Here is a 21,909-nt window from a genome sequence, read left to right as displayed (position 1 = left end):
CCCTCAAACCAGTTTCCATCTGATTTGTTAACAGAAGCCACACTTACTTCACAATTAAGCTGAGTTGTGTACATATGAGAAAGCCATTACACATGTTTAGATGATAGTGCATGGACAGATGATGGCTTCATGAATAGGAGTTGGGAAGGTTGCAGGAATGGGGAAACAAAGCAAGTAATACACAAGAGATAGAGATATTCCTGCTCCATCTCTGGTTTGTACAATAGTGTGCCAATGCAACTTAAAATGCAGTGGGGGGAAACAGCCTCACTACATTTTAAGCCGCTAATGTGTACCTAGGTGCAGTTTCCCAAAGATTTGTTTTGTTTGCATTTCTTGGTTTTATAAGTACTTTAAATGCATAAATGATAAACAAAAGGTTTATATCTTAACATTAAAAATAAAACAAGCTTTAAAAAAAAAACCTCCTAAAGTATGAGTACTTGAACACACAATTCTGGTAATACCTTCCATTCAATCTCCATTCAAATAAATGGGAGTTCTGTTTGCATGAATATGTGCTCTTTCCAGCTCTCAGACATATTAATGGGATCTACATGAGAGAGATTTTTTGTTAACTTTCTGTTTTCCTGTGGTGTTTGTTTGAAGGCATAGGGAGCATTCCCTGTAACACTAGTGAAAAGTGAGTAATTGCAATCGGTGTGTGTGTGTGTGTGCGTGTGTGCGTGTGCGCGTGCCTGTGTTGTGGTTCATAGATGGGATGCCAGAAATTTAACCACATTGCCTAATTTAGTTCTTGGATAGCGATTCACATTCATGCGATGATGTTAAGATTATATATACAGTAGGTTTCCATTAGCTTGAATATTATGTGTGTAACAGAACAAAACAAAGGGTTCCTCTAAATATTTAGGGGCATGACATAATACTTGGAAGTGGGACAAAACATGAGTAATTTAAAAATATTTTTTCTTAAAACAGCTTTTAATCTCCACAGAGGCATTTCTAGCAACAGTAAGCAGTATTTACATACATTTTTAATACAGGCCAACCTTTGCTCTTCCATTTGATCTGAATGTCCATTTTCTAAGTACCGTAGTTGTACTGTTTTTAGCTACAAATGCATTACACCTTAGGAAGACTGAGTAGCAGGAATCAAAATAAAGAGGAAAGAGTGGAGGGGATCAGAGTTTGACAAAGTTCTCAGAATGAGGCTGAACAATCTAGACATTTCTTTGGAAGAATACAGACCCTATATGACCATGTTTTTTGGCTCAGCAATGCAGGTTTTTCTCTGCAGGTGGTTTTGGAATGGCATCCAGACTGTGTCCTGTGCTGGGTTTCTTTTCTGTCTCTGTACTGATTCTGAAGGTATGAATTTCTTTAAATATTCATCACAATCTCTTCTACTTGGATAACTCAATCCACATACTACTATATTTGAATTTCTCCTCATTTCTGGTGCTGTGCCAAAAAGATGCATAAGCCCTGTAGAGATAGCAAGCACGCTCAGGCCTTATAAGGGGAAAAAGGCCTCTCAACATTCTGTCTTTTCATGCCTTTTTTATTGAAACAGGAGCATTCATTAGACTCAGGAGGGGCTACTTCTTATCCTTGGCAGAATGTAAGATTCATCCTTGTATAATATTACTCCATTACAGGAAATATACTGGAAACGTCCTCCAAGCCTGTCTCTTCTGGCTGAAATCTCTGCAGAGAAAAACAAAGTATTGCTTTTTTTGTTCCATTATTGGGCCTTTCTATTCCACACATCTCTTTTGTAGAAGAAAATTGTATTGACCAGCCAAGTTGCATAGATATAGAGATATAGTAATACTTTTTTTAAAAAAACCTGCAATCTAGCATTTCCACCTAGATGTGAAAGGTTCTGGAACATAGACAAAGCCAAGGTGCTCATGGGCTCCTTTCTTCCAACTGCCTGGGGGGTCTATTTCCACAGCTACTTTGTAGTTACCGGTATATAATGTGGGATGAGGGCAACCCTTTGCGGGGCTGAACATTTGTGCAAATGGAGCTTTGGGTTCCCCTTGCGTTATACATTGCACAGGCCTATTTTAGGCATATTTCTGAGATGATTTTAAAGGAAAGGTCTGTGGTTTATCATTATTTTTAGGGTCTGTTCTCTGTCTAGTCTCCCCTGTTATACCAAGCACCCCACTCAGATGCTAAATGTAGCTCAAACACCCTGCCCGGAAAGCTTCAGTTTCTCTATTTCCACCTTGACTATCCACTGAACAGCTGCAGAACAAATTACCAGCTAGTGCCTGTGTAAGCAATACAGCTCTTGAAATTGTGTTGACCTTGGAACATTCATTTCTTTCCATTTCTTCAGTCCTCAGCCTCCCAATTGGATTCCTCTTTTCTTTGGGTTTCAGATGCAACCAAGCCTCTCTGCCTCTAATTGACAACTTCAAGTTGGCAAGGCCCAGGGAACCATCTTCATGACTGGTTTCCCAGCAATGTGAATTTATTTCCGCTTCCCACAGAGCACCTTTGAGCTTATTCAAGCGACAGATCCTAGCATCTTGTAGGAGCTGTAGCAAACAGCATCTGTGCTCTTTGCCATCAATAGTTTTTGTCCTATGTGGAAAAAATAGCTTTTGAGAAGGTAAAGCATCTGCTTTGGATGCAGAAGGTTGTTGTTGTTGTTTAGTCGTTTAGTCGTGTCCGACTCTTCGTGACCCCATGGACCATAGCACGCCAGGCACTCCTGTCTTGCACTGCCTCCCGCAGTTTGGTCAAACTCATGTTCATAGCTTCGAGAACACTGTCCAACCATCTCGTCCTCTGTCGTCCCCTTCTCCTAGTGCCCTCAATCTTTCCCAACATCAGGGTCTTTTCCAAGGATTCTTCTCTTCTCATGAGGTGGCCAAAGTATTGGAGCCTCAGCTTCACGATCTGTCCTTCCAGGGAGCACTCAGGGCTGATTTCCTTAAGAATGGATAGGTTTGATCTTCTAGCAGTCCATGGGACTCTCAAGAGTCTCCTCCAGCACCATAATTCAAAAGCATCAATTCTTCGGCGATCAGCCTTCTTTATGGTCCAGCTCTCACTTCCATACATCACTACTGGATGCAGAAGGTACCAGGTTCAATTTCCAACATCTCCAGCTGTGACTGGGAGAGACTCCCTGTTTGAAGCTCTGGGAAGCCACTGTCTATTAGTGTAGACCAGGGGTAGTCAACCTTTTTATACCTACTGCCCACTAATGCACTTTCTTGATGGTAAAAATTCCCTTACCGCCCACCAGTGCTCAATAGGAGGATTCAGCTTGTGCCGTAGAACCCTCTACCACTCACCTAGAATCCTGAAACGCCCACTAGTGGGCAGTAGGGAGGTGGACAACCCCTGGTGTAGGCAATGTTGAGCTAGATGGGCCAATGGTCTGACTCCACATAATGCAGTTTCCTCTGTACTTTTTTTGCTTTTGGTCCTGTAGACCAGGGGTCAGCAACCTTTTTCAGCCATGGGCTGGTCTACCATCCCTCAGACCATGTAGTGGGCCGGACTATATATTTTTTTGGGGGGGGGAATGAACGAATTCCTATGCCCCACAAATGACCAGAGATGCATTTTAAATAAAAGCACACAGTCTACTCATGTAAAAACACGCTGATCCCCAGACTGTCTGCGGGCCGGATTGAAAAGGCGATTGTGCCGCATCCAGCCCACGGGCCTGAGGTTGCCTACCCCTGCTATAGACACTGAAAATGGGACAGCAAAGGCAACACTCCTATTTCTTGGGGAGCCTAGACCAGTCATCCCCAAACTCGGCCCTCCAGCTGTTTTGGGACTACAAGTCCCATCATCCCTAGCCAACAGGACCAGTGGTCAGGGATGGTGGGAACTCTAGTCCCAAAACAGCTGGAGGGCCAAGTTTGGGGATCCCTGGCCTAGACCATAGTCAGTCTCCTAGCCTAGGTTTACTGTGTAGTTGTGGGAGGCAGCAAGTACCTCCTCTCTTGGGGAATAGTGCTCCTATGGTTCATCTGTCCAGAGGGCTCTCTTGCACAGACTTCAAATCCAGGGGCCTGGGAGAAGTCAAAATTATGTGGCAAAGGAATGCTTTTCACTAACAGAATTCCTCAGGTGATTCAGCATGCACCATCTCACATTCATTCAATTTATTACAGTCAATAGGCTGGAAATAAGATAAAAACATATAGCATACCAGAATCTAAGAGCAAAACAGATTCAGAACTGTGACATAATAACAATTATATAGAACTATAATAATCTCTGCTTAGTCTTTGAAGTTAGTCCTTCCAGATTCAGGTGTTGTGTTGTTCGTATGTTTTCACAGCTACTGACAAGAACTTTAGCCACTATCACTGATATCCTTGGGATTTTATCTTCTATCAGATATTTAAAATAAAGTTGAGCTGATCTTCCTGGTAATTTGGTGAGCAAAGGATTTAAAAACAAAATGATTTGCTCTAAAGATTCTACTTCCTGATTATTACAGGGGCATAACCTTGGGTAAAGAGGGGTGCAAGTGTATCTGTCTCAAAGCATTTGAGATGAGAAAACATGGAATCTGGGCAGAGTAGAAGCTCTGTAGTACATAACTACAACATATTTGTGAAGTAAATAATCAATGAAGCAGCTATGAGTTAATTAATTGCATACCACCATGATAGTGGTGTTGAATAGTGGCAGTTTACAAACTAACTAACTAATTGTGCCTGGGAAGCACCTGCCAGCCTCTATTTCCAGCCATTATTGTTGTATAAAGAGCAAGCTTTGTAAACAACTGAACTGTTCCCCTTCAAATAGCAAATTTACACTTAGCTATATTTAGAGTTTCATTAGTCACAGCAGTCTAGGGAACCACTTTTAGCACTTACACTCAAAAGACATGTGAAGCTATTACCCTTTGGTTTGTTTAATTTGTCACAGATACAGGATGGCTAAGAATTAGCTACAGTGGTACCTCGGGTTACAGATGTTTCAGGTTACAGACGCTTCAGGTTACAAACTCCGCTAACCCAGAAATAGTACTTCAGGTTAAGAACTTTGCTTCAGGTTGAGAACAGAAATCGTGTTGTGGCGGCGCAGCAGCAGCGGGAGGCCCCAATAGCTAAAGTGGTACTTCAGGTTAAGAACATTTGCAGGTTAAGAACAGACCTCCAGAACGAATTAAGTTCTTAACCCGAGGTACCACTGTGCTGCATAAGACAAGAAGAGTAATTAGAACCTTTCACTCTTCCACCTTCTCATCAATTTACTTCTTACTTTGCTTGCTCTCTGAGGTTGTATTGTTTTTCAGAATAGTCATGGCAGCAAAGGACTTGATTGTTTACCGTAGTTAATGGCTATGGGTTGTTCTTCTCAGAGTAGATCCATTGAAATTAAAAGGCATGACTAACATGAATACATTACTTTAGATGAGTCTACTCCGAATAGGACTAGCCTTGGATCCAGCCCTTTCTCTTTTTTCTTCTCTTCTCTACTTCATTGCAGGAAGTAGAGAACTAAAATCTTCTGAACGGTTTCATACAGAGCAGGGGAGAAGGCAGAGTAGAATAGGATAATGAACTACCCTTACCATAAAGACTAGAGAGACTGTTGGTTAGAAGGTACTTCTGCTCTGCATGCATTAGCCTGTTAAAAAATTCTGAGGTTAATTTCCTGCCAATAAACACTCTACATCAAGACACAAAGAAGGGAAGGGAAGTTCAAACTATTTCTTTACATTATATTTTATATCATAAAGCTCTTGAAACATGGCCTTCTTGGTTGTTCCATAACCTGCAGAGATCTGTCTTGTGACAACCAGGAGGAATGCCGTTTCTATTGTGGCATGCAGCCTGTGGATTGATTGCTCCTCAAATATAAGTCAAGTACCTACTGCTTTTTTGTTTTTGGTGCCTGCTAAGAAGTTAGTTAGGGCTTTGCTGACCATTTGTACCAACATATTTAGTTCATCCTGACTTGGTTGCTATTGTGTTCATTGTTTTTGTTCTATTTTTAATGTTTTATTATGAACCAGGTTGATTTATTTTTTATGGAAGGTGATATGAAAGTATTTAAAATAAATAAATATCAAGGGGGAAAGAGCAACCTGAAAAGAAAGTTGTTATTATAAATATTACCTGACATACTGCTTGCAACTGATTCATTTCTTTTCTTAATCAAATAGGCTTCATGTTTACCACTTCCTTTTCTACCTTCTTTTAAGTTGAGATTCACCTGAGAAATGAGTAATTTCCTTCAAAATTTCATCAAGATGTTGCACGGTGTGCTGTGGTCCCAGATGCTTTTCAAAGTGTCTTTGGGTGCCCTTTGAATCAGTGTAATTGATATTAGAGCAAGCTTCCTCAACCTCGGCCCTCCAGATGTTTTGAGACTACAATTCCCATCATCCCTGACTACTGGTCCTGCTAACTAGAGATCATGGGAGTTGTAGGCCAAAAACATCTGGAGGGCTGAAGTTGAGGAAGCCTGTAATTAGAGCTACTGAGGAAGGTCAGAAATTTTGGTATGAATTTCCATCTGGTGAAATTGTCAAAATAATTTCCTGTAAGGTTTGCATTATTTCCATTAGGCTTCTGAGAAAAGCCTTTGCAGCTTGCCAAAATTAACATGTTTTGCTAAAGATAGAGTTTTCCCCTATTTTGTGATACAGTTTCATATTATCAATTTTGGTTTAAACAGGTGCTTGCATTCTAGGTGGATAGAGCTATGCAATAAATATGGTGCCTTATTTGTTTTGAATTGTCAGTAGTAATTTAATGAGATGCTCAGTGTATTTTCTTTGCCTTTCTAAATTCATAAACTGTGAATAAAAATAAAGAGTGTTAAGGGGAGATAAATCAGTGAACACACAGATTTTTATAAAACTCCCCATTACTCTTTGCTTGCCTGGAATGATTAGAGATACATCTCAGCCAAATGCTTAACAAATTGTAAGTGTTGAACTTTAAGCACAATTGATAGACTAATTCTGTGCCAGAGGGTAGCGTGCCATGCTTCCTCACCAGGGCACCCGTCTGGGAACTGAATTCTGCTTCCTCAGATCTGAAAGTTCAAGTAAGAGTAATGCCAAATCAAACATCAAATGGTTTCTCCAAAGGTTTTTCTTGCTTTTTTTTCATTTTTCCTTTTAACAAAACCACCTGCAGAGGTACTAACTGAACTGTGTTCTACATTTAAGTTCCATAAGGTGGTGGAGTTGCCAATATTTAGGGACACCAGGCAGATATCCAGGCTAGTAATGAGTGGCAAAACCCACTGCCGCCCCTAGGAAACAAGCTTTACATGTTTGGGATAATAATAATTTATTGGCCCATAAAACCTCTTGAATAATCAGGTCATTGACCAAGACTCTGAGAATAATTTTGTAGGCTTGAAACCAGAATGAAATACTGATGGAATAAATTTTCAGGATTTGGACAAGGGTGTGATTACAGTAGGTTACAAACTCATTGTTGACATTTTAAAAAAGGAAGCAAGAAGCATCATCACAGTTTAAGAACACTATCCAACTTGTCAAAAGCACTCAATGGGTGTAGAGAAGAATCAGTGAAGAGGGTGACATGGGTTGTGGTTTAGGAAGAGTCCCAGGGGACTGGTAGAGAGGTTTGGAGGACTGCATTTATCCCCTGGGCCTTGGGTTCCTTATCCCTGCTACAGTCTTTTGATTCAACCAAAAGGCATGTGTAGCAGATGTCAGAGAGCAGGGCTGTAGGATACTATGTTAAGTAATGGAAATAAAGAGGAGAGACTGGCTGGACAAAATGACTGGTGGAGTGTGAGGGAAGAAAATGAGAAAATGGGAAGGAAGAAGGCAAAATGAATGGACTGAGAGAAAAAGAAGCAATTTCCAGAGAAGGGAAATAGAAAACAACCACAACTGATGAGTCCAAACTCCACCTCCACCACTTTGTGACTGGCTACACCATCATTTTATGACTGGTGGGTGGGCCACAGTAATTCTGAACTAACTTTGGATACATTGCTAAACCATACTTTGAACTCATGCCAAGATCCAGCTAACATACATTCAAACGATCTGGAGTTTCTTTCACTGTCTCCTCCTTTCTCTCTCTTTAGAATAATTGATTGATTTCATAGTAATATAGCATTGAGCCACTCCAACAAAATCTGTAGAGTGTCACATGCTTATATCAGTCTCATGTAAGAAAAAAAAAAAAGATCCTTCCAGTAGCACCTTAGAGACCAACTAAGTTTGTCATAGGTGTGAGCTTTCAAGTGCATGCATACCTATGACAAACTTAGTTGGTCTCTAAGGTGCTACTGGAAGGATTTCTTTTTATTTTTTTTTGACTACGTCAGACAAACACGGCTACCTACCTGTAACTAGAAAAAAAATGAGTGAGAATACTGTCAAATAACTGAATAATTAAATTCATCACTAGGGCTTCAACTATCTGTGGGATAGGCTTTCTCTAGTAAGCATGAGTGAGCAGAGGTCTTACATTAATGTCACTTTGGATGCAGTGCTAAACCATAGTTTGAACTGGTGTTGAACAAGCCAAGATTCAGCTGACAGACATTCATTCAAACTGCAGTTTGTCTCACCAAGTTCTGGTTTGCTGTCTCACCACCTCCTCTGTGACTATCCCAACACCCACCATGAATCCTTTTGCATTGTTGGAGGACTGGCAAGGTGTTACAATGCCACCAGTTCTCTTAATGCTGGCTAACTGCAAAAACAGGATGGAAAACGCTGGTACTCTCCACCTCTGCTTGACACGCCCTTGAGTAAAAAAGCTCAGACATTTCTGAAGCTTCTATCCCTTCCTTCTATCACTCCCAAGCCGTGCAAGGAAAAGTAACTTCAGAAACAACAACAACATTAATTAATTAATGAATTAATGAATTAAAGTTTTTCCCCAGGAAATGCTTCTCCAGCTCTGCACTCCAAACTATTTTTGACACAAAAACTGAAATGAGCATAAATGCAGGGCAGCCTTATACTACACTGTTGCCATGACTTTCACTTTGGCTAATATGCAAAGGATTGTGTGAAGTGAATCCAAGGTGAAGGAAAAAATGCCTCTTGTGTAAGTTTTTTAAATCTTAGATTACACCCTGAAACTGCACAATTGTTCAAGATCAGCCAAGAATCTGTTCCAACAGAAGGCCTGAAATAAACTCATAAAACCTTTTCATAAAGAAAACAGTCATCCAGACTGGATAAATAAACATCTGGAATAGTATGGAAAACGCCAGCCTCCAAAGCTATATGAGGTTAAAAGAGGATCTGCACAATAATGAATTGACAATCACTAGAACACTTGTATAGCCACCATAGTGGATGAAGGTCCATTTCAGGGACAGGATGCTATGAAAGCTGTTGGATTATTTATGCACGTTTTGGCTAATTCCCCAAAGATGAGCATTTAATTACATCAAGTTTAAAAACTTAACATTGGGGGAGGAAACCTCCCCTCTAAAAATTCCTTTAACCACATCAGAGGCAGTGTGTTGTGGGCTGTATTTATTGTAACTTCCTCAGCATTGCTTGCTTTTTACAAGAAGCATGTCGTCATTTTTCAGATGCTGAAATGCAACAAATGGGAATTTTAAAATATGTCTTTTGAGCTTTTCGTTCCATTAAAATGAGGGATTCATTTACAATAATAACTTTATAAATAAAAAATCTATACATTTTTTAAAGCCTAAGATAAGAGTCAGTGCAAGACTATCCACTGCATTTGTGTATTTAATCTGAATGTCTTAGCTTTTTATAAAGTTGAAACTTAGGTTTGCTCTGTGCTCAAGTAGTTATTGTGGGACCAGTCCTCCACATACTTCTCATGCATAAACCATTGGTTTGAATGAGAGCCACAAAAGAACTCTCTTTTACATCTTTCATTTTAATGGGACTTGAGCAGGAAAACCACTTAAGATTGTGTCATATATTTTTTGCATTGAATTTTTTCCCAGTGGCAGATTTTGGTGGCCCTAATTTCCCAAACACCCTGTTTTTATTGATGCTAGATGCATCCTTCCCACTCACTGAGAATGTTCATCAGGGGGTCGGCAAACGTTAATCCGGCCTGCGCTGTGAAGCCAAGACTCCTAGCGTTGGCGACGGAAGAAAGAAGCCAAGCGACAGTGACTCTGCCACTCAATCGCTGCACCTGGTTTACCTCAGTGCGGCACAGGGACGTCTCTGCCAGTCAAACACCGCGCCTGGTTTACCTCAGCAGCGTTTGATTGGCAGAGACGTCCTCGCGCCACACTGAGGTAAACCAGGCGTGGCGTCTGATTGGCAGAGCTGCTGCCACTCGGCCTCTTCCTCCTGTTGCAAGGAGGCAAGGCAGCGCCCATTGCGGGCTCCAGCTCCTCCCCACCACCGGAAGTCCGCTTTCCCTTCCCCACCAGCTTCTACCTGCGCCACCAGGAGACCGCCAGAAGATGCCACGTCTCGGCGCATAGCTGCACCCTGCCCTGCCGTTGGATGCACGGACACTAAGAGCCCTAAAGACGCACTTACTTACAAGTAAGCAGCGATCGTTTCAAGGCTGCTTGTTCAGCGCCTGTAGAAGTGTTGAGAATTAAATGTGCTATGGATCGTGCCCCTGGGAAGGTAAGCACAGCGACTGGCCCCCCCTTGCCTCTTCTTCCAGCTCCCCGCCTGGTGCCGCTTCTCTGGCTCACCACAAGGTCTGAAGGACAGTGGACCGGTTCGTGGCTAAAAAATTTGCCGACCCCTGATGTCCATGAATTGTAGACACGGCTGGCCTGAAATGGAATTGTACATGAAATGGTTTGTTTGTAAAGCTCCTGAAGTTTTCTTGTTGCTGCACAAACATTTAAAAGCAGCACAGCCCTTCCTATATGCTTGCAGTCTAATACATGGAATACATTTAAGGCATTTACTGTTATTGCAGTGACCTACGTGGAACAGCCATTGAAAGTTAGGGGACAGAAGGAGCCGGATGGCAGTTGAGTTGCAGCTGGGTCAGTGGGGTGACCCATGATGTTTCATCTTTCCTGCTTGCAGCCAATTAAAAAAAGAGTTCTTTCTTGGAGATAGGAAGCAAATGAGACACTTCTAGTACCAAGGCCACACTAGGGAATTTTAACTGTTGTGAATGGTGTGTTTTGTTTTGTTTTTAATAATCATTTTAATTAAATTTTCCATTTTAACAATCCAATCAAATCACATCAAATGTTCCACATTATACATATACATATGAAATAATCCAAATATTCTGCCAAATTATAATTTTGGGTGGACTCCCCATGCTTCAAAACTTTGGAGGGCTCTAATCAACACCATAATCCTATTGCATTTCAAATCTTCTGGTAATTCTTATTTCTCTTTCTGTTGTCATCCTTCCTTCATTCACAGCCTCTAAGTTATTCCCACAAGCGAGTTACAACAAACAATATGTTTCTGTGTGGATTTTATGTCCTTTGTTCCCTTCAATTAGTTTGCAGTATCTCATCACACGCTGGTATTCTGCCAAATTATTCCAAATGTCTTTTCATAACAAGCAGACACTTAAAGAAAGTTCTTAAAGAAATGGGAGTGCCTGATCACCTCATCTGCCTCCTGAGAAATCTCTATGTGGGACAAAAAGCTACAGTTAGAACTGGATATGGAACAACTGATTGGTTCAAAATTGGGAAAGGAGTACGACAAGGTTGTATATTGTCCCCCTGCTTATTTAACTTATATGCAGAATTCATCATGCGAAAGGCCGGACTAGATGAATCCCAAGCCGGAATTAAAATTGCCAGAAGAAATATCAACAACCTCAGATATGCAGGTGACACAACCTTGATGGCAGAAAGTGAGGAGGAATTAAAGAACCTTTTAATGAGGGTGAAAGAGGAGAGCGCAAAATATGGTCTGAAGCTCAACATAAAAAAAACAAGATCATGGCCACTGGTCCCATCACCTCCTGGCAAATAGAAGGGGAAGAAATGGAGGCAGTGAGAGATTTTACTTTATTGGGCTCCTTGATCACTGCAGATGGTGACAGCAGTCACAAAATTAAAAGACGCCTGCTTCTTGGGAGAAAAGCAATGACAAACCTAGACAGCATCTTAAAAAGCAGAGACATCTCCTTGCCGACAAAGGTCCGTATAGTTAAAGCTATGGTTTTCCCAGTAGTGATGTATGGAAGTGAGAGCTGGACCATAAAGAAGGCTGATCGCCGAAGAATTGATGCTTTTGAATTATGGTGCTGGAGGAGACTCTTGAGAGTCCCATGGACTACAAGAAGATCAAACCTATCCATTCTGAAGGAAATCAGCCCTGAGTGCTCACTGGAAGGACAGATCCTGAAGCTGAGGCTCCAATACTTTGGCCACATCATGAGAAGAGAAGACTCCTTGGAAAAGACCCTGATGCTGGGAAAGATTGAGGGCACTAGGAGAAGGGGACGACAGAGTACGAGATGGTTGGACAGTGTTCTCGAGGCTACCAACGTGAGTTTGATCAAACTGCGGGAGGCAGTGGAAGACAGGAGTGCCTGGTGTGCTATGGTCCATGGGGTCACGAAGAGTCGGACACGACTAAACGACTAAACAACAACAAACAACAGTCGGAGTGATGGAATGTTCAGCCATCTTCCGTTGTGCCTCAAGCGGAAGTCCTCCTCCTAAAGGGAATTGTTGGGAGGCTGCTCTGCGGCTTTCCCTCCGCCCGCCCCACAGCGAGCCAGGGAGAAGGGAGACCTCCCTTCTCCCCGGCTCGCTGAGGGGTGGGCGGAGGGAAAGGCCCCCGAACGCTGCACGCGGCTCCACGGCTTTCCCTCCACCCACGCCATCTCCCTTCTCCCCGGCTCTCTGTGGGGTGGGTGGAGGGAAAGCCGTCTCCCTTTCTCCCTGTGGGATGGGCAGAGGGAAAGCTGCAGAGCCGCGCGCAGCGTTCGGGCGGCTTTCCCTCTGCTGGCTTTGCAGTGAGCTGGGGAGAAGGGACGGGTGGGAGCCCTGGCTCTGGAGGCAGAAGCATCCCTCCGCTCCCGACTGCAGTAGCAGCCAAGGGATCCCGCTGCTGTCCAGTGCCCTTGCTCCATAAGACGCACAGACATTTTCACTTCATTTTTAGGAGGGTAAAAGTGTGCCCTATGGAGCAAAAAATATGGTATTTTCATGTATACATATGCAGTTTTCCTTGATGCACAGTGATGCTTTTTTCTTTTTAATGTTTACTTCAGGTAGTAGCCCACACTTTCCCAAGAGCAATGGCAAATAAATATAGAAGACAAGGTCCTGTTCTGGAAGGAGGAATGGTAGGAAGGAAGAAGGGCATCTGGGGGGGAAAACCCCAATCTACTCCTGCCCAACAAGCCACTAAACAGCAGTGGATCAGTGGACAGGGAGTGGAGGCAGACTGGTTCAGGGCTCACTAGTTACCAGTATAAGCAAACAAAAAGGACTGTTTTCCATTCATGTCTTACCTAGTGTTAATGGCTGCTTAAACATCTTCTCAGTAAATATCTGTGTTTACCAAGTGTAAAAAATTCTGTTGGGCTTCACATTGGAAGGATTTAATACCTTAGTATGCACCAGTCATATCCAAAGAATGTAAGAGATGTCCAGGCTAAGCTAGATTTCCTGCTTTCAACCAATAACATAAAAAAAGTTTATCCCTTTGCTTTTGTTAAGCTATTTAATTCCTGACATGTCACCATTTCTCTTTTCCAGATTATCCTTAAGAATTGAGCCAGGAAACAGCTCTCCGCGACTGGTATCTTCAAAGGAAGATCTTGCAGGTATGATTAAATTTATTGGGAATGTTAAGAACCCTACAACTTAGCATTACTTAACTTTTCAATTTCACAGTCTTTTTTGCTATTGGTCAGGGCTGCACACCATTTTCTATCCAAGGACCACCCTGGTGATTCCTTTTTGCATAGGCACCCTGATGTTTATGTGGTTGTGACACACACTTGGGCCTGTTTGTTTTCCTATGACAGATGTCCTCAGATGTTGAGAAACTATTTCTAATGTATAGTGAAGGGTCAGATTCCACAGTGTTTATGGAGATGAGGTGAAATGACGAGTGTTTCATAGCATTCAGAGCTACTGTACCGGGACTATGGTTTTCAGAAAGCTTTACTGCAAAAGTTTTATCTTAGATCAATAATGGTTGAGAAGACTGGTTATTGCATAAGATGTAAAATCCATCAATCAATAGTGTGCTTTCTCTGTCACAATCAATATTCATAATTTAGTGATCAGTGTCATTCACATGTGAATACTTGACAATGCCTGATGATTTTTGTGAATGCCTGATCCTGAAAATAGATTTTTGTTTCTTCAGTTCTTGGATATTAACAAGTAAATGCTGAAAGTGATATTTACCTGAAAATTACTTATGAATTCCTTATAGTAATGATGCTTCCTATTGGAAGGAACAAGCAGGGTCTACTGAAAGCTTTCTTCTCCTCTCTAGGAGGAGGAGGAGTCATCCTTCTCACCTGACCAATGGTTCTCACCTGGTAATGGTTGGGGCCGTGGATGGATGGTTTACCCACATAGATTTGAGCTTTCAGAACATTGACAACATTTATCAGGGATTGTCAACATACAGTGATTGTTTGTATTCACAATTGTAATTCCATAATTTTGAATATTTACCAGCCAACAATCTTGGGTAGTTGTGGTAGTTTTTGCATTTTGAATGCTCACTGCAGAATGTATACAAAATTGACAAAGCTGTCTTCATTCATTTTACAAATAATAATTAGGATTATAATATACCTGAAGCTTAAACACGTATCTTAGCAATTCAGCTGTCATTAAGAATAGACTTGCATGCAAAAAACAAAACAAAACTCCATTTGTGAATAGGAAAGTAGGTTGGAAAATGATTGGGGAACTAGATAGGTCATTTTGTGTGTTGTGTTGGAAGAGACTTAGCATTATTATTATTTATTCATTTATACACCACTTATATGCCAAAATGGCTTCTAGACGGTTTACAACTATAAAACCAATTAGAAAATCCATACATAATTAAAATATACAATAACAATTCCATTAGGACATTGAAACATTCATAATTAAAATGTACCCTAAAACAACCATTTAAAAAGCATGATAATTAAAACAGTTGAACAGTTATGACAGTAAGATCAGAAGTTGAGTTCATGGAACACTTTCCTAAACAGGTATGTCTTCAAGAGCTGGCAGAATGACAATAATGATTGGTCTCTCATATTTCTGTAAGGAGAGCATTCTACCATACTGTTGCCACCAGTTCAGAAACCATAATAATGGCTATAGCAATGTCATCAGTGGAGTTACATGCAATAAGCCTTGAGCAGAATAGCTCGAGAGAACACATAAAAGTGAACTGAGACCAAGCCAACTCTATGCCGCTAAACATCATTGTGTAGCAGATACACAACGCAGCTAAATGTATGTATATAGAATATTTCCAATAGAGGGAAGAACAGAACAGAAGCCGCCACCAAAATATATGGCAAATGTGAAATAAAAGGCAGACGTGTTGGAATCTCTATAATATAAACTTTGCATTTTTATATTAAGGTGGCTTTTAAAAAAAACACCCACTGATACATAGGTTTTTACGCTTGCCTTCTGCAATGGGTTTTTAGTAATAGATTCATCTTTCGGCTTATTGTCATAGCAGCAGCAGCAGTGTGTGTAGCACTTATTGTGATAGCAGCAGTAGCAGCAAGGGGCCAGGGGCAGGCGGGCACATCAGGAGGGTATGGAGGGCGATGTGAGGAGGATGCAGCAAGGCAGGCATACACCTTTAAAAACAGATTGGGCTGATTGGAAGGGCACAATTCTGTTGTGTCCTCCTGATGCCCTGCCAGCCCCACACTGCTTTGTGAGGCTGAGATGAGGGTCAGACTTGCAAAGAGGTGCAGGACTGGCAAGGGCAGTGTGAGGAGTAAAATGCACCCTCAAAAAACCTGTGCCTGTGGCGATGGCCCCCCTCACCCTATCCACACTACACCCCTGTGTCATAGAATACATATACCATATTTTTTCACCTATAAGACACCCCCTATTTTGGGGGACTCAGATTTGAGAAAATGGGGGGAGATGGCCCAGAGTATAAGACACCCCCTAATTTTTGACATTATCTTTTAGGGGAAAAACCTAGTCTTATACACGGGAAAATATGGTAGTTCAGCTTCAGTAGTTTTGAAGAAGTAGAACCAACTTCTGAACCACACAGAGAAGCCTAGGTTGTGAGTCGAGGACCCGCCACCCGCGTAGAGATAAATATGACACAAGGACACATGTATTTTAGGTTAATGGGCTAAATAAGGCCACAACTTTTTTAGTTTCAGCATGTGAATGGTATTGGCTTAGGCATTGGATCAAACAATATATACATGACCCCACCCCGCTCAGCTGGAGGTCATTCGAGGGTTAACAGCCAGTGGGAGGAGTTTGTTGATGCAAATACAATTGGAAGCTTCCTCAGACGTCACCAGGGTTGTGCCATGGCCCTAGCCGCCAGCAGGGCATCAGACAGGATCCACGACTGCGGATTCCTTTAACAGAATACCCAAACAAGGGGAGGGGTAGGTGATGGCCACAACCTGCCCTCCAACACACCACACATATTCCAATGCCTAACTGCCAATACCCAAAAGTTGTGACGATTTGCTATGAGGTAGGCAAAAACCAAGAGGCTGGTGCCAATATGCCAAATGGATAAAATTCCTACCAGGCCCCCTGGGCAACCAAGGCAACCGACCAAAGTCCATAGCAAGGTCAAAAGCATAGAAATGGCCTAAAGGGAGGGTGGGCGGGTGATCCAATGAAAACAGGAAGCCAAATGGAGACCCAGCACTGCTGTGGCCACCTAAATCCCACCCTCGAGCCAGCCCTATTGGCTGACTGAAGGACTTGGCGTGGCAGCTGGAGCCAGCTCCCATTCACAACTCCTCCCATCTGGAAAGAGGAGAGGTCTTGTCAGAACAGCATGTAAAAGTTTTTCTAATACTCTTTTAAAAAAAAAAAAGTTTGGTAAATTGGTAAGAGTTTTAATCCAGTCTCTCTCTCTCTCTCTCTCTCTCTCTCTTTCTCTCTTTCTCTCTTTCTCTCTTTCTCTCTTTCTCTCTTTCTCTCTTTCTCTCTTTCTCTCTTTCTCTCTTTCTCTCTTTCTCTCTCTCCTTCTCCCTCTCTCCTATCTCTTTCTCACAAGCACACAAACATGCACGATAAAATGAAACTGTTTCTAAATCTGTGGGCTTGGCCAGAACAGTTTGGCACAGGGGCAAGATTAGCTAGCCAAGCCCACCTCACCAGCCCCCATCTCCACATAGAGACTGCCAGAGACCAGTTCTCCTGGGTGGCATTGATTCAGAGCCTCGTTGTCAGGTTTATTTCCACTGTGCAGCCCACTAGTTTGGATAGGAGATGATTTTTAAAAACCCAAACTGCTGTTGTATAAAGGAACATAGCCATGGGATAGAAGTGAATACTCTGTAACCAGCATAGTTTGATGTGCTTGAGGTTGATTATATACATTTACCTTTTTATCAGCCCCCTACCAACAAATCAGAAAGCAAGGCAATCTCCCATGACATGCCTCCTTCAGGGTTTAAATTCTTCTTTCTTTGAGAGCTGTCTAAGTGGTTATTGCATGAAAAATAGTTGTTACAATAAATTGGTTTAGTGTGCAGTATAAATGTTGCCATGCTGATGTGTTCATACTGTTGTATCTTTCTCAGTAGACTTAATACTGGCAAGGAGTTTAGCTAACTTTCACTTGCGCTGAGGCATTGTGTTATAAAACACACCTCTTACGCCTGATATGTTAGGGCATGCTCTTCTAAAGTATTTTGCTCCTGCAGTTAAGCTGATAGTATCCCATCCTATCAATATTTCCATAGTTTGTTTGAATTATACAATATCCGTCTTCTGGGTCTATGCAGCTGAACAAACGTGCACTTCCATGGGGTATGCAATAGATAAATGCAACTGGCAGACTTGAAGCAAAATTACTTCGTACATGGCATAGAAAATGCTATGGAAGATAGCATTAGATTATTACAATACATTCCTGAGGATAATTCTGCAATATTTCCACCATAGTACGTCAAAGAAAGATACAGGAAAAACATCTTATGAGTAAGGCTCCACAGATTACATCTTTGTGCAAACCAGAGAGCTGTAATCTAGTTCAGAATGACTGGTCACTTTTCACCAAAATCTTCCCTGTTGCAAATGACAGTAAATTCTGCATTTTCAAGAACCATTTTTATGTGTGTGAGTGTTATATAGTGGCTATGAGTCATTGAGCCTTAGCCACAAACTCATCTGATAGGCAAAGTACAGCCTCTCAGCCTCATTCCCATCCCCTCTTGTCTGCAGCTTTGGGAAATGCTGATCTACCTTATAAGATTGCTGTAAGGATTACTAGCAACATATGTGAAGTGCTAGGCACCGTCAAAAATTCGTCAAAAATCAACATTATGACTAGAGGCCAAAATCTTGCAGTTTTGGGGGTAGACAGTGATGCTATCAAAGAAAGTTACCTAACTACCTTAATATGTGGCACCAACAGTTATCTCCCACTGCTGACATCTAGATTAAATAGTGTGATTTCTAGGCAGTGACACAGGTCCTATCAATTTAAAAATCAAATACCGACTAGTTATTCTGCAACTTCACCGCTAGCTTCAGGGTCTTGGTTTGTACAAAGTCCTCTTCCTAAGATACACCTTTGAAGATTGCCCATCCTGTGGATGTGAAACATTGCAAAGATAATTCTATAGATACAATTGCCTGTTATTCATTGTTTGCTCTCTAAAAATATCATGACTAATTTTACTGAAATTGCTTAATTCTATTCATGACAAAGTTCACAATATATATGTATTGACTCCCCCCCCCTCTGAAACAGGTTTCTGTGAGATTTCCCTGACATTTAGAATTCTAGAAACTAGAATTCATAATGATCAGAGGGTTGAAATAATAGATTTCTGAATTGTTGCTGACTTCATTTTCAGTGTTTGCTCATGAGCTTCCAGTTGCATTCTTAAGTATGTGTGATACCCAGCTCCCTGTAATTGCCAGTTGACTGAAGTGTCCAAATTAACTGTGCTGTATCCTGTTTCTGTGATATGCATGGAAAAGAGGAATGTGGTATGCACAACGTTCCTAATTCCCTAATTCAGAAGTTCATTTTGGAACACGAGAGGAAGTATAAATATGTCTTCAAACCAGACTAAACAAATCAAGACATGCAAACTGATATACCAGCTATTATCCTGAAGGCAGTTTCTGTTCTAAACTGTCACTGATGTGCCAGCTTTGTGTTTTGCCATATTGACAGAAATAAGTATAACTGCTTTGGAAGTATCCGTGTAAGATATGGAGAAGGATTTCACTGATGTTTAGAGGGGTTTTGTATGAGTTTGTCTTGTATCTCAGTGGGAACTATTTGAACATATTCCTTTGTAAGAAGAAATAATTTAATTTACAAAATGTGTCTGCTTCTGATTGACACAATTTCCTTTGCCTTTTTTGTACAATCCAGTGCTGCTTTTAGATCATCATAATGTTACAAAAGTTGGGTGCCTCCCCCTATTTCTGCTGAGCAGTAGCAAGAGTCCATGGGGTTCAAGGCACTCCCCCAGGGTCTGTGTTCCTTTGGAGAACTGAGACACTGTCGTAGCTTTAAGAAATATAGTACATTCACTTATTTACTGCATTGAGAGAGTCCAGATCTGACTTACAGCATGGTCATTCTGTAACCTTCAGCCAGCCTGCCAAAGATGGATTCTTCCTCCTTCTTCTCAGAACACCCTACTAAAAACTCTCTTTTCCTCTAACCTCACACCCAGTTACCCTGGCAGCCTTCTAAACCCCCAGTCTCCGTTCACAACTCAGGACAATGAGGGAGGATAGTTTTCTTGCATTGCCAATGGATCTGAATGACCCTGTATTGTCTCTTAATGGCCCAAGCTTGGCCAGGTCATTTTGCATAGGCTAGCTCAGGAATTCCTCTGCAGGTTGTATCTCTCCCTTCACATCCCAAATAATAAAAATCCTACCATTTATTAATTTCTGTGGTTCAGGAGGGTCCCTCCGAAATCTAAAACACCTTCATCCCTTCAGCAAAAGGGACTGCTTTCCACAGCTATGCAAGAAATAAAAGAAAAGTTACTAACAGCATTCAGAACGCAACATCAAGGTAGATCATAGAAACATGACACATTTAAAAGCACAATAACAGCTCCTCTTTGAGGAATCTCCAGCTTCCCTGGAATCCTCCAGGCTTTCTCTTTCCTCTTGGGGTACACTCTGGACACTGTTCCGCATCCCAAGGCAGCTTACCCAATCGTCCACACTTGGTAGCGAAGATGATGGAGTTCCCCGATATATTTAAGCCAGGATGCCAGCTTCAGTGCCAGTTGTCTTACCCAAAGGCCCTTCTTTATTGCTATCATCATTACTCATCAGAACAATTTGTAGAGTTGCCATATGTCCTCTCTTTCCTGGACACATCCTCTTTTTCAATATTAAAATGATCCCAGCCTCGCAAAGTGGCACAGGGCTCTGATCAGATCCCCCCACCCACCCAGCTTGGGCAGGGTGGTGTGAGAAGGACATCATGCACCCTTCAATCCCAGCTCCTCAAGGGTGAAGTTGGGATTGAAGGGCACATGACATCCTTCATGGCGCATGGCCACCCTCCCTGAGCTGCTTTGTGAGGCTGGGATCTGATCAGATCTGTGTCACATTCACTTTTGCCTCTGGCCCCACCCATCACTGGCATGCAGCCCATGGAAATTTGCCTAGAAGGGGATATGGCCCTTGGGTTGAAGAAAGTTCCTCACCCCTGATAGAGATAAATATATTGAGACAAATAAGAAAAGTTCAGTGGAGCCAAAGACCTGAAATACATGGAGTGGCAGTAGGTCTGCATCATGGAAATGCATGGCCCCAATGAATTCAAGAGAGCAAAAAAGTGGTCCATTCACAATTATTGTCACTGATTATCAAAACTTACTAGCTATGTTGATTCAACACTTGTAAAAGAAACACATAGTGCCAATTAAGTCCCAAACTGATTGAATAGTTCAGCTATTTCATGCTGGAACCTTCTTTGAACTTTTGCTGTTGAAAAGTGGTGGCTTCTAGATTAGCAGTAGAGTGTTATGGAAGACAGAAAAGTTTCCCCACTGGTGTCAGAATATTGCCACTTCTTATGCCAACCTTTACATTTTTCCTCTTGCATGGCCTGTTTGTCCCATGTAGACAGCAGAAGGGCAGTGTTGTCAAGGGATGGTTTATATCAAGTTGGAGGATGTGCAGATGAGTGAGCCACTGATGCTGTGGTTGCTGGTTTTGAGTTCTGTAGCTGAGTAAATATGTGGGCATAGTTGGCAATTGCTTGTTGCAGAGTCTATAGCGCAGGATTAACTATCTGCAAGGTTAATCATCTAGCAATTTTAGATTAGACTGTTCTTCCTTGCTGAATCTTACAGCCTGCAGAGACTTCTTTTGGTGCAAAGAAAGTGCCAGAATAAAGATACACGCACCTCCTTGTAGTTTGGCCCTCTTGCTGCTGGTTCTCTGGAATTTGTGGATGTTCTGTAAGTTATGACACTCAGTTAATATGTCAGTGCATAGCCAATGGCTAGGAATGATGGGAGTTATAGACCAATAACATCTGGAGGACCATAAGTGTTAATATTATAGTAGTTTGCCAAGAAAGCTTCTGCCCACATATATATTCCAAGGTGGAAGCCACTTTACCATTCTTCATTTAAGCTTGAAGGTTTTCCTCTCTATAGCTAATAGCAGCTCCAGGGGGGTGATCTGAACCAGGCTGCAGCAGCATTTATCTCTCACCCCTCACACCACAGACTAAGGGTTCTGCAATTGTTTTTACAAAAAGAAAATTAATGTCAGAAGCACCAAAATTATAGCTCCAGTATCACATGTAGTTTGGCCCACATTGGCCCTGTTTATTTATTTTTTAAATAGTCCTCA

General features: G+C 41.8%; 1 protein-coding gene across 13 annotated transcripts in view; it reads left to right on the top strand.

Annotated features, from left to right (window-relative positions):
• RALGPS1 (Ral GEF with PH domain and SH3 binding motif 1) overlaps window positions 1–21,909 on the top strand; it is a 208,806-nt gene that overhangs the window by 148,039 nt on the left and 38,858 nt on the right. For all 13 annotated transcript variants that reach the window (XM_060270380.1, XM_035113375.2, XM_035113382.2 and 10 more), the window contains one exon: window positions 13,618–13,685. In XM_060270380.1, the coding sequence (XP_060126363.1) occupies window positions 13,618–13,685 (68 nt within the window). The remainder of the gene's footprint in view (window positions 1–13,617; window positions 13,686–21,909) is intronic.

The sequence above is a fragment of the Zootoca vivipara genome, chromosome Z (genome assembly GCF_963506605.1).
Source record: "Zootoca vivipara chromosome Z, rZooViv1.1, whole genome shotgun sequence".
In the NCBI taxonomy this organism is placed as follows: domain Eukaryota; kingdom Metazoa; phylum Chordata; class Lepidosauria; order Squamata; family Lacertidae; genus Zootoca; species Zootoca vivipara.
Note: the sequence above shows the minus strand (reverse complement) of the source record. Positions and strands in the feature narration are given on the sequence as shown.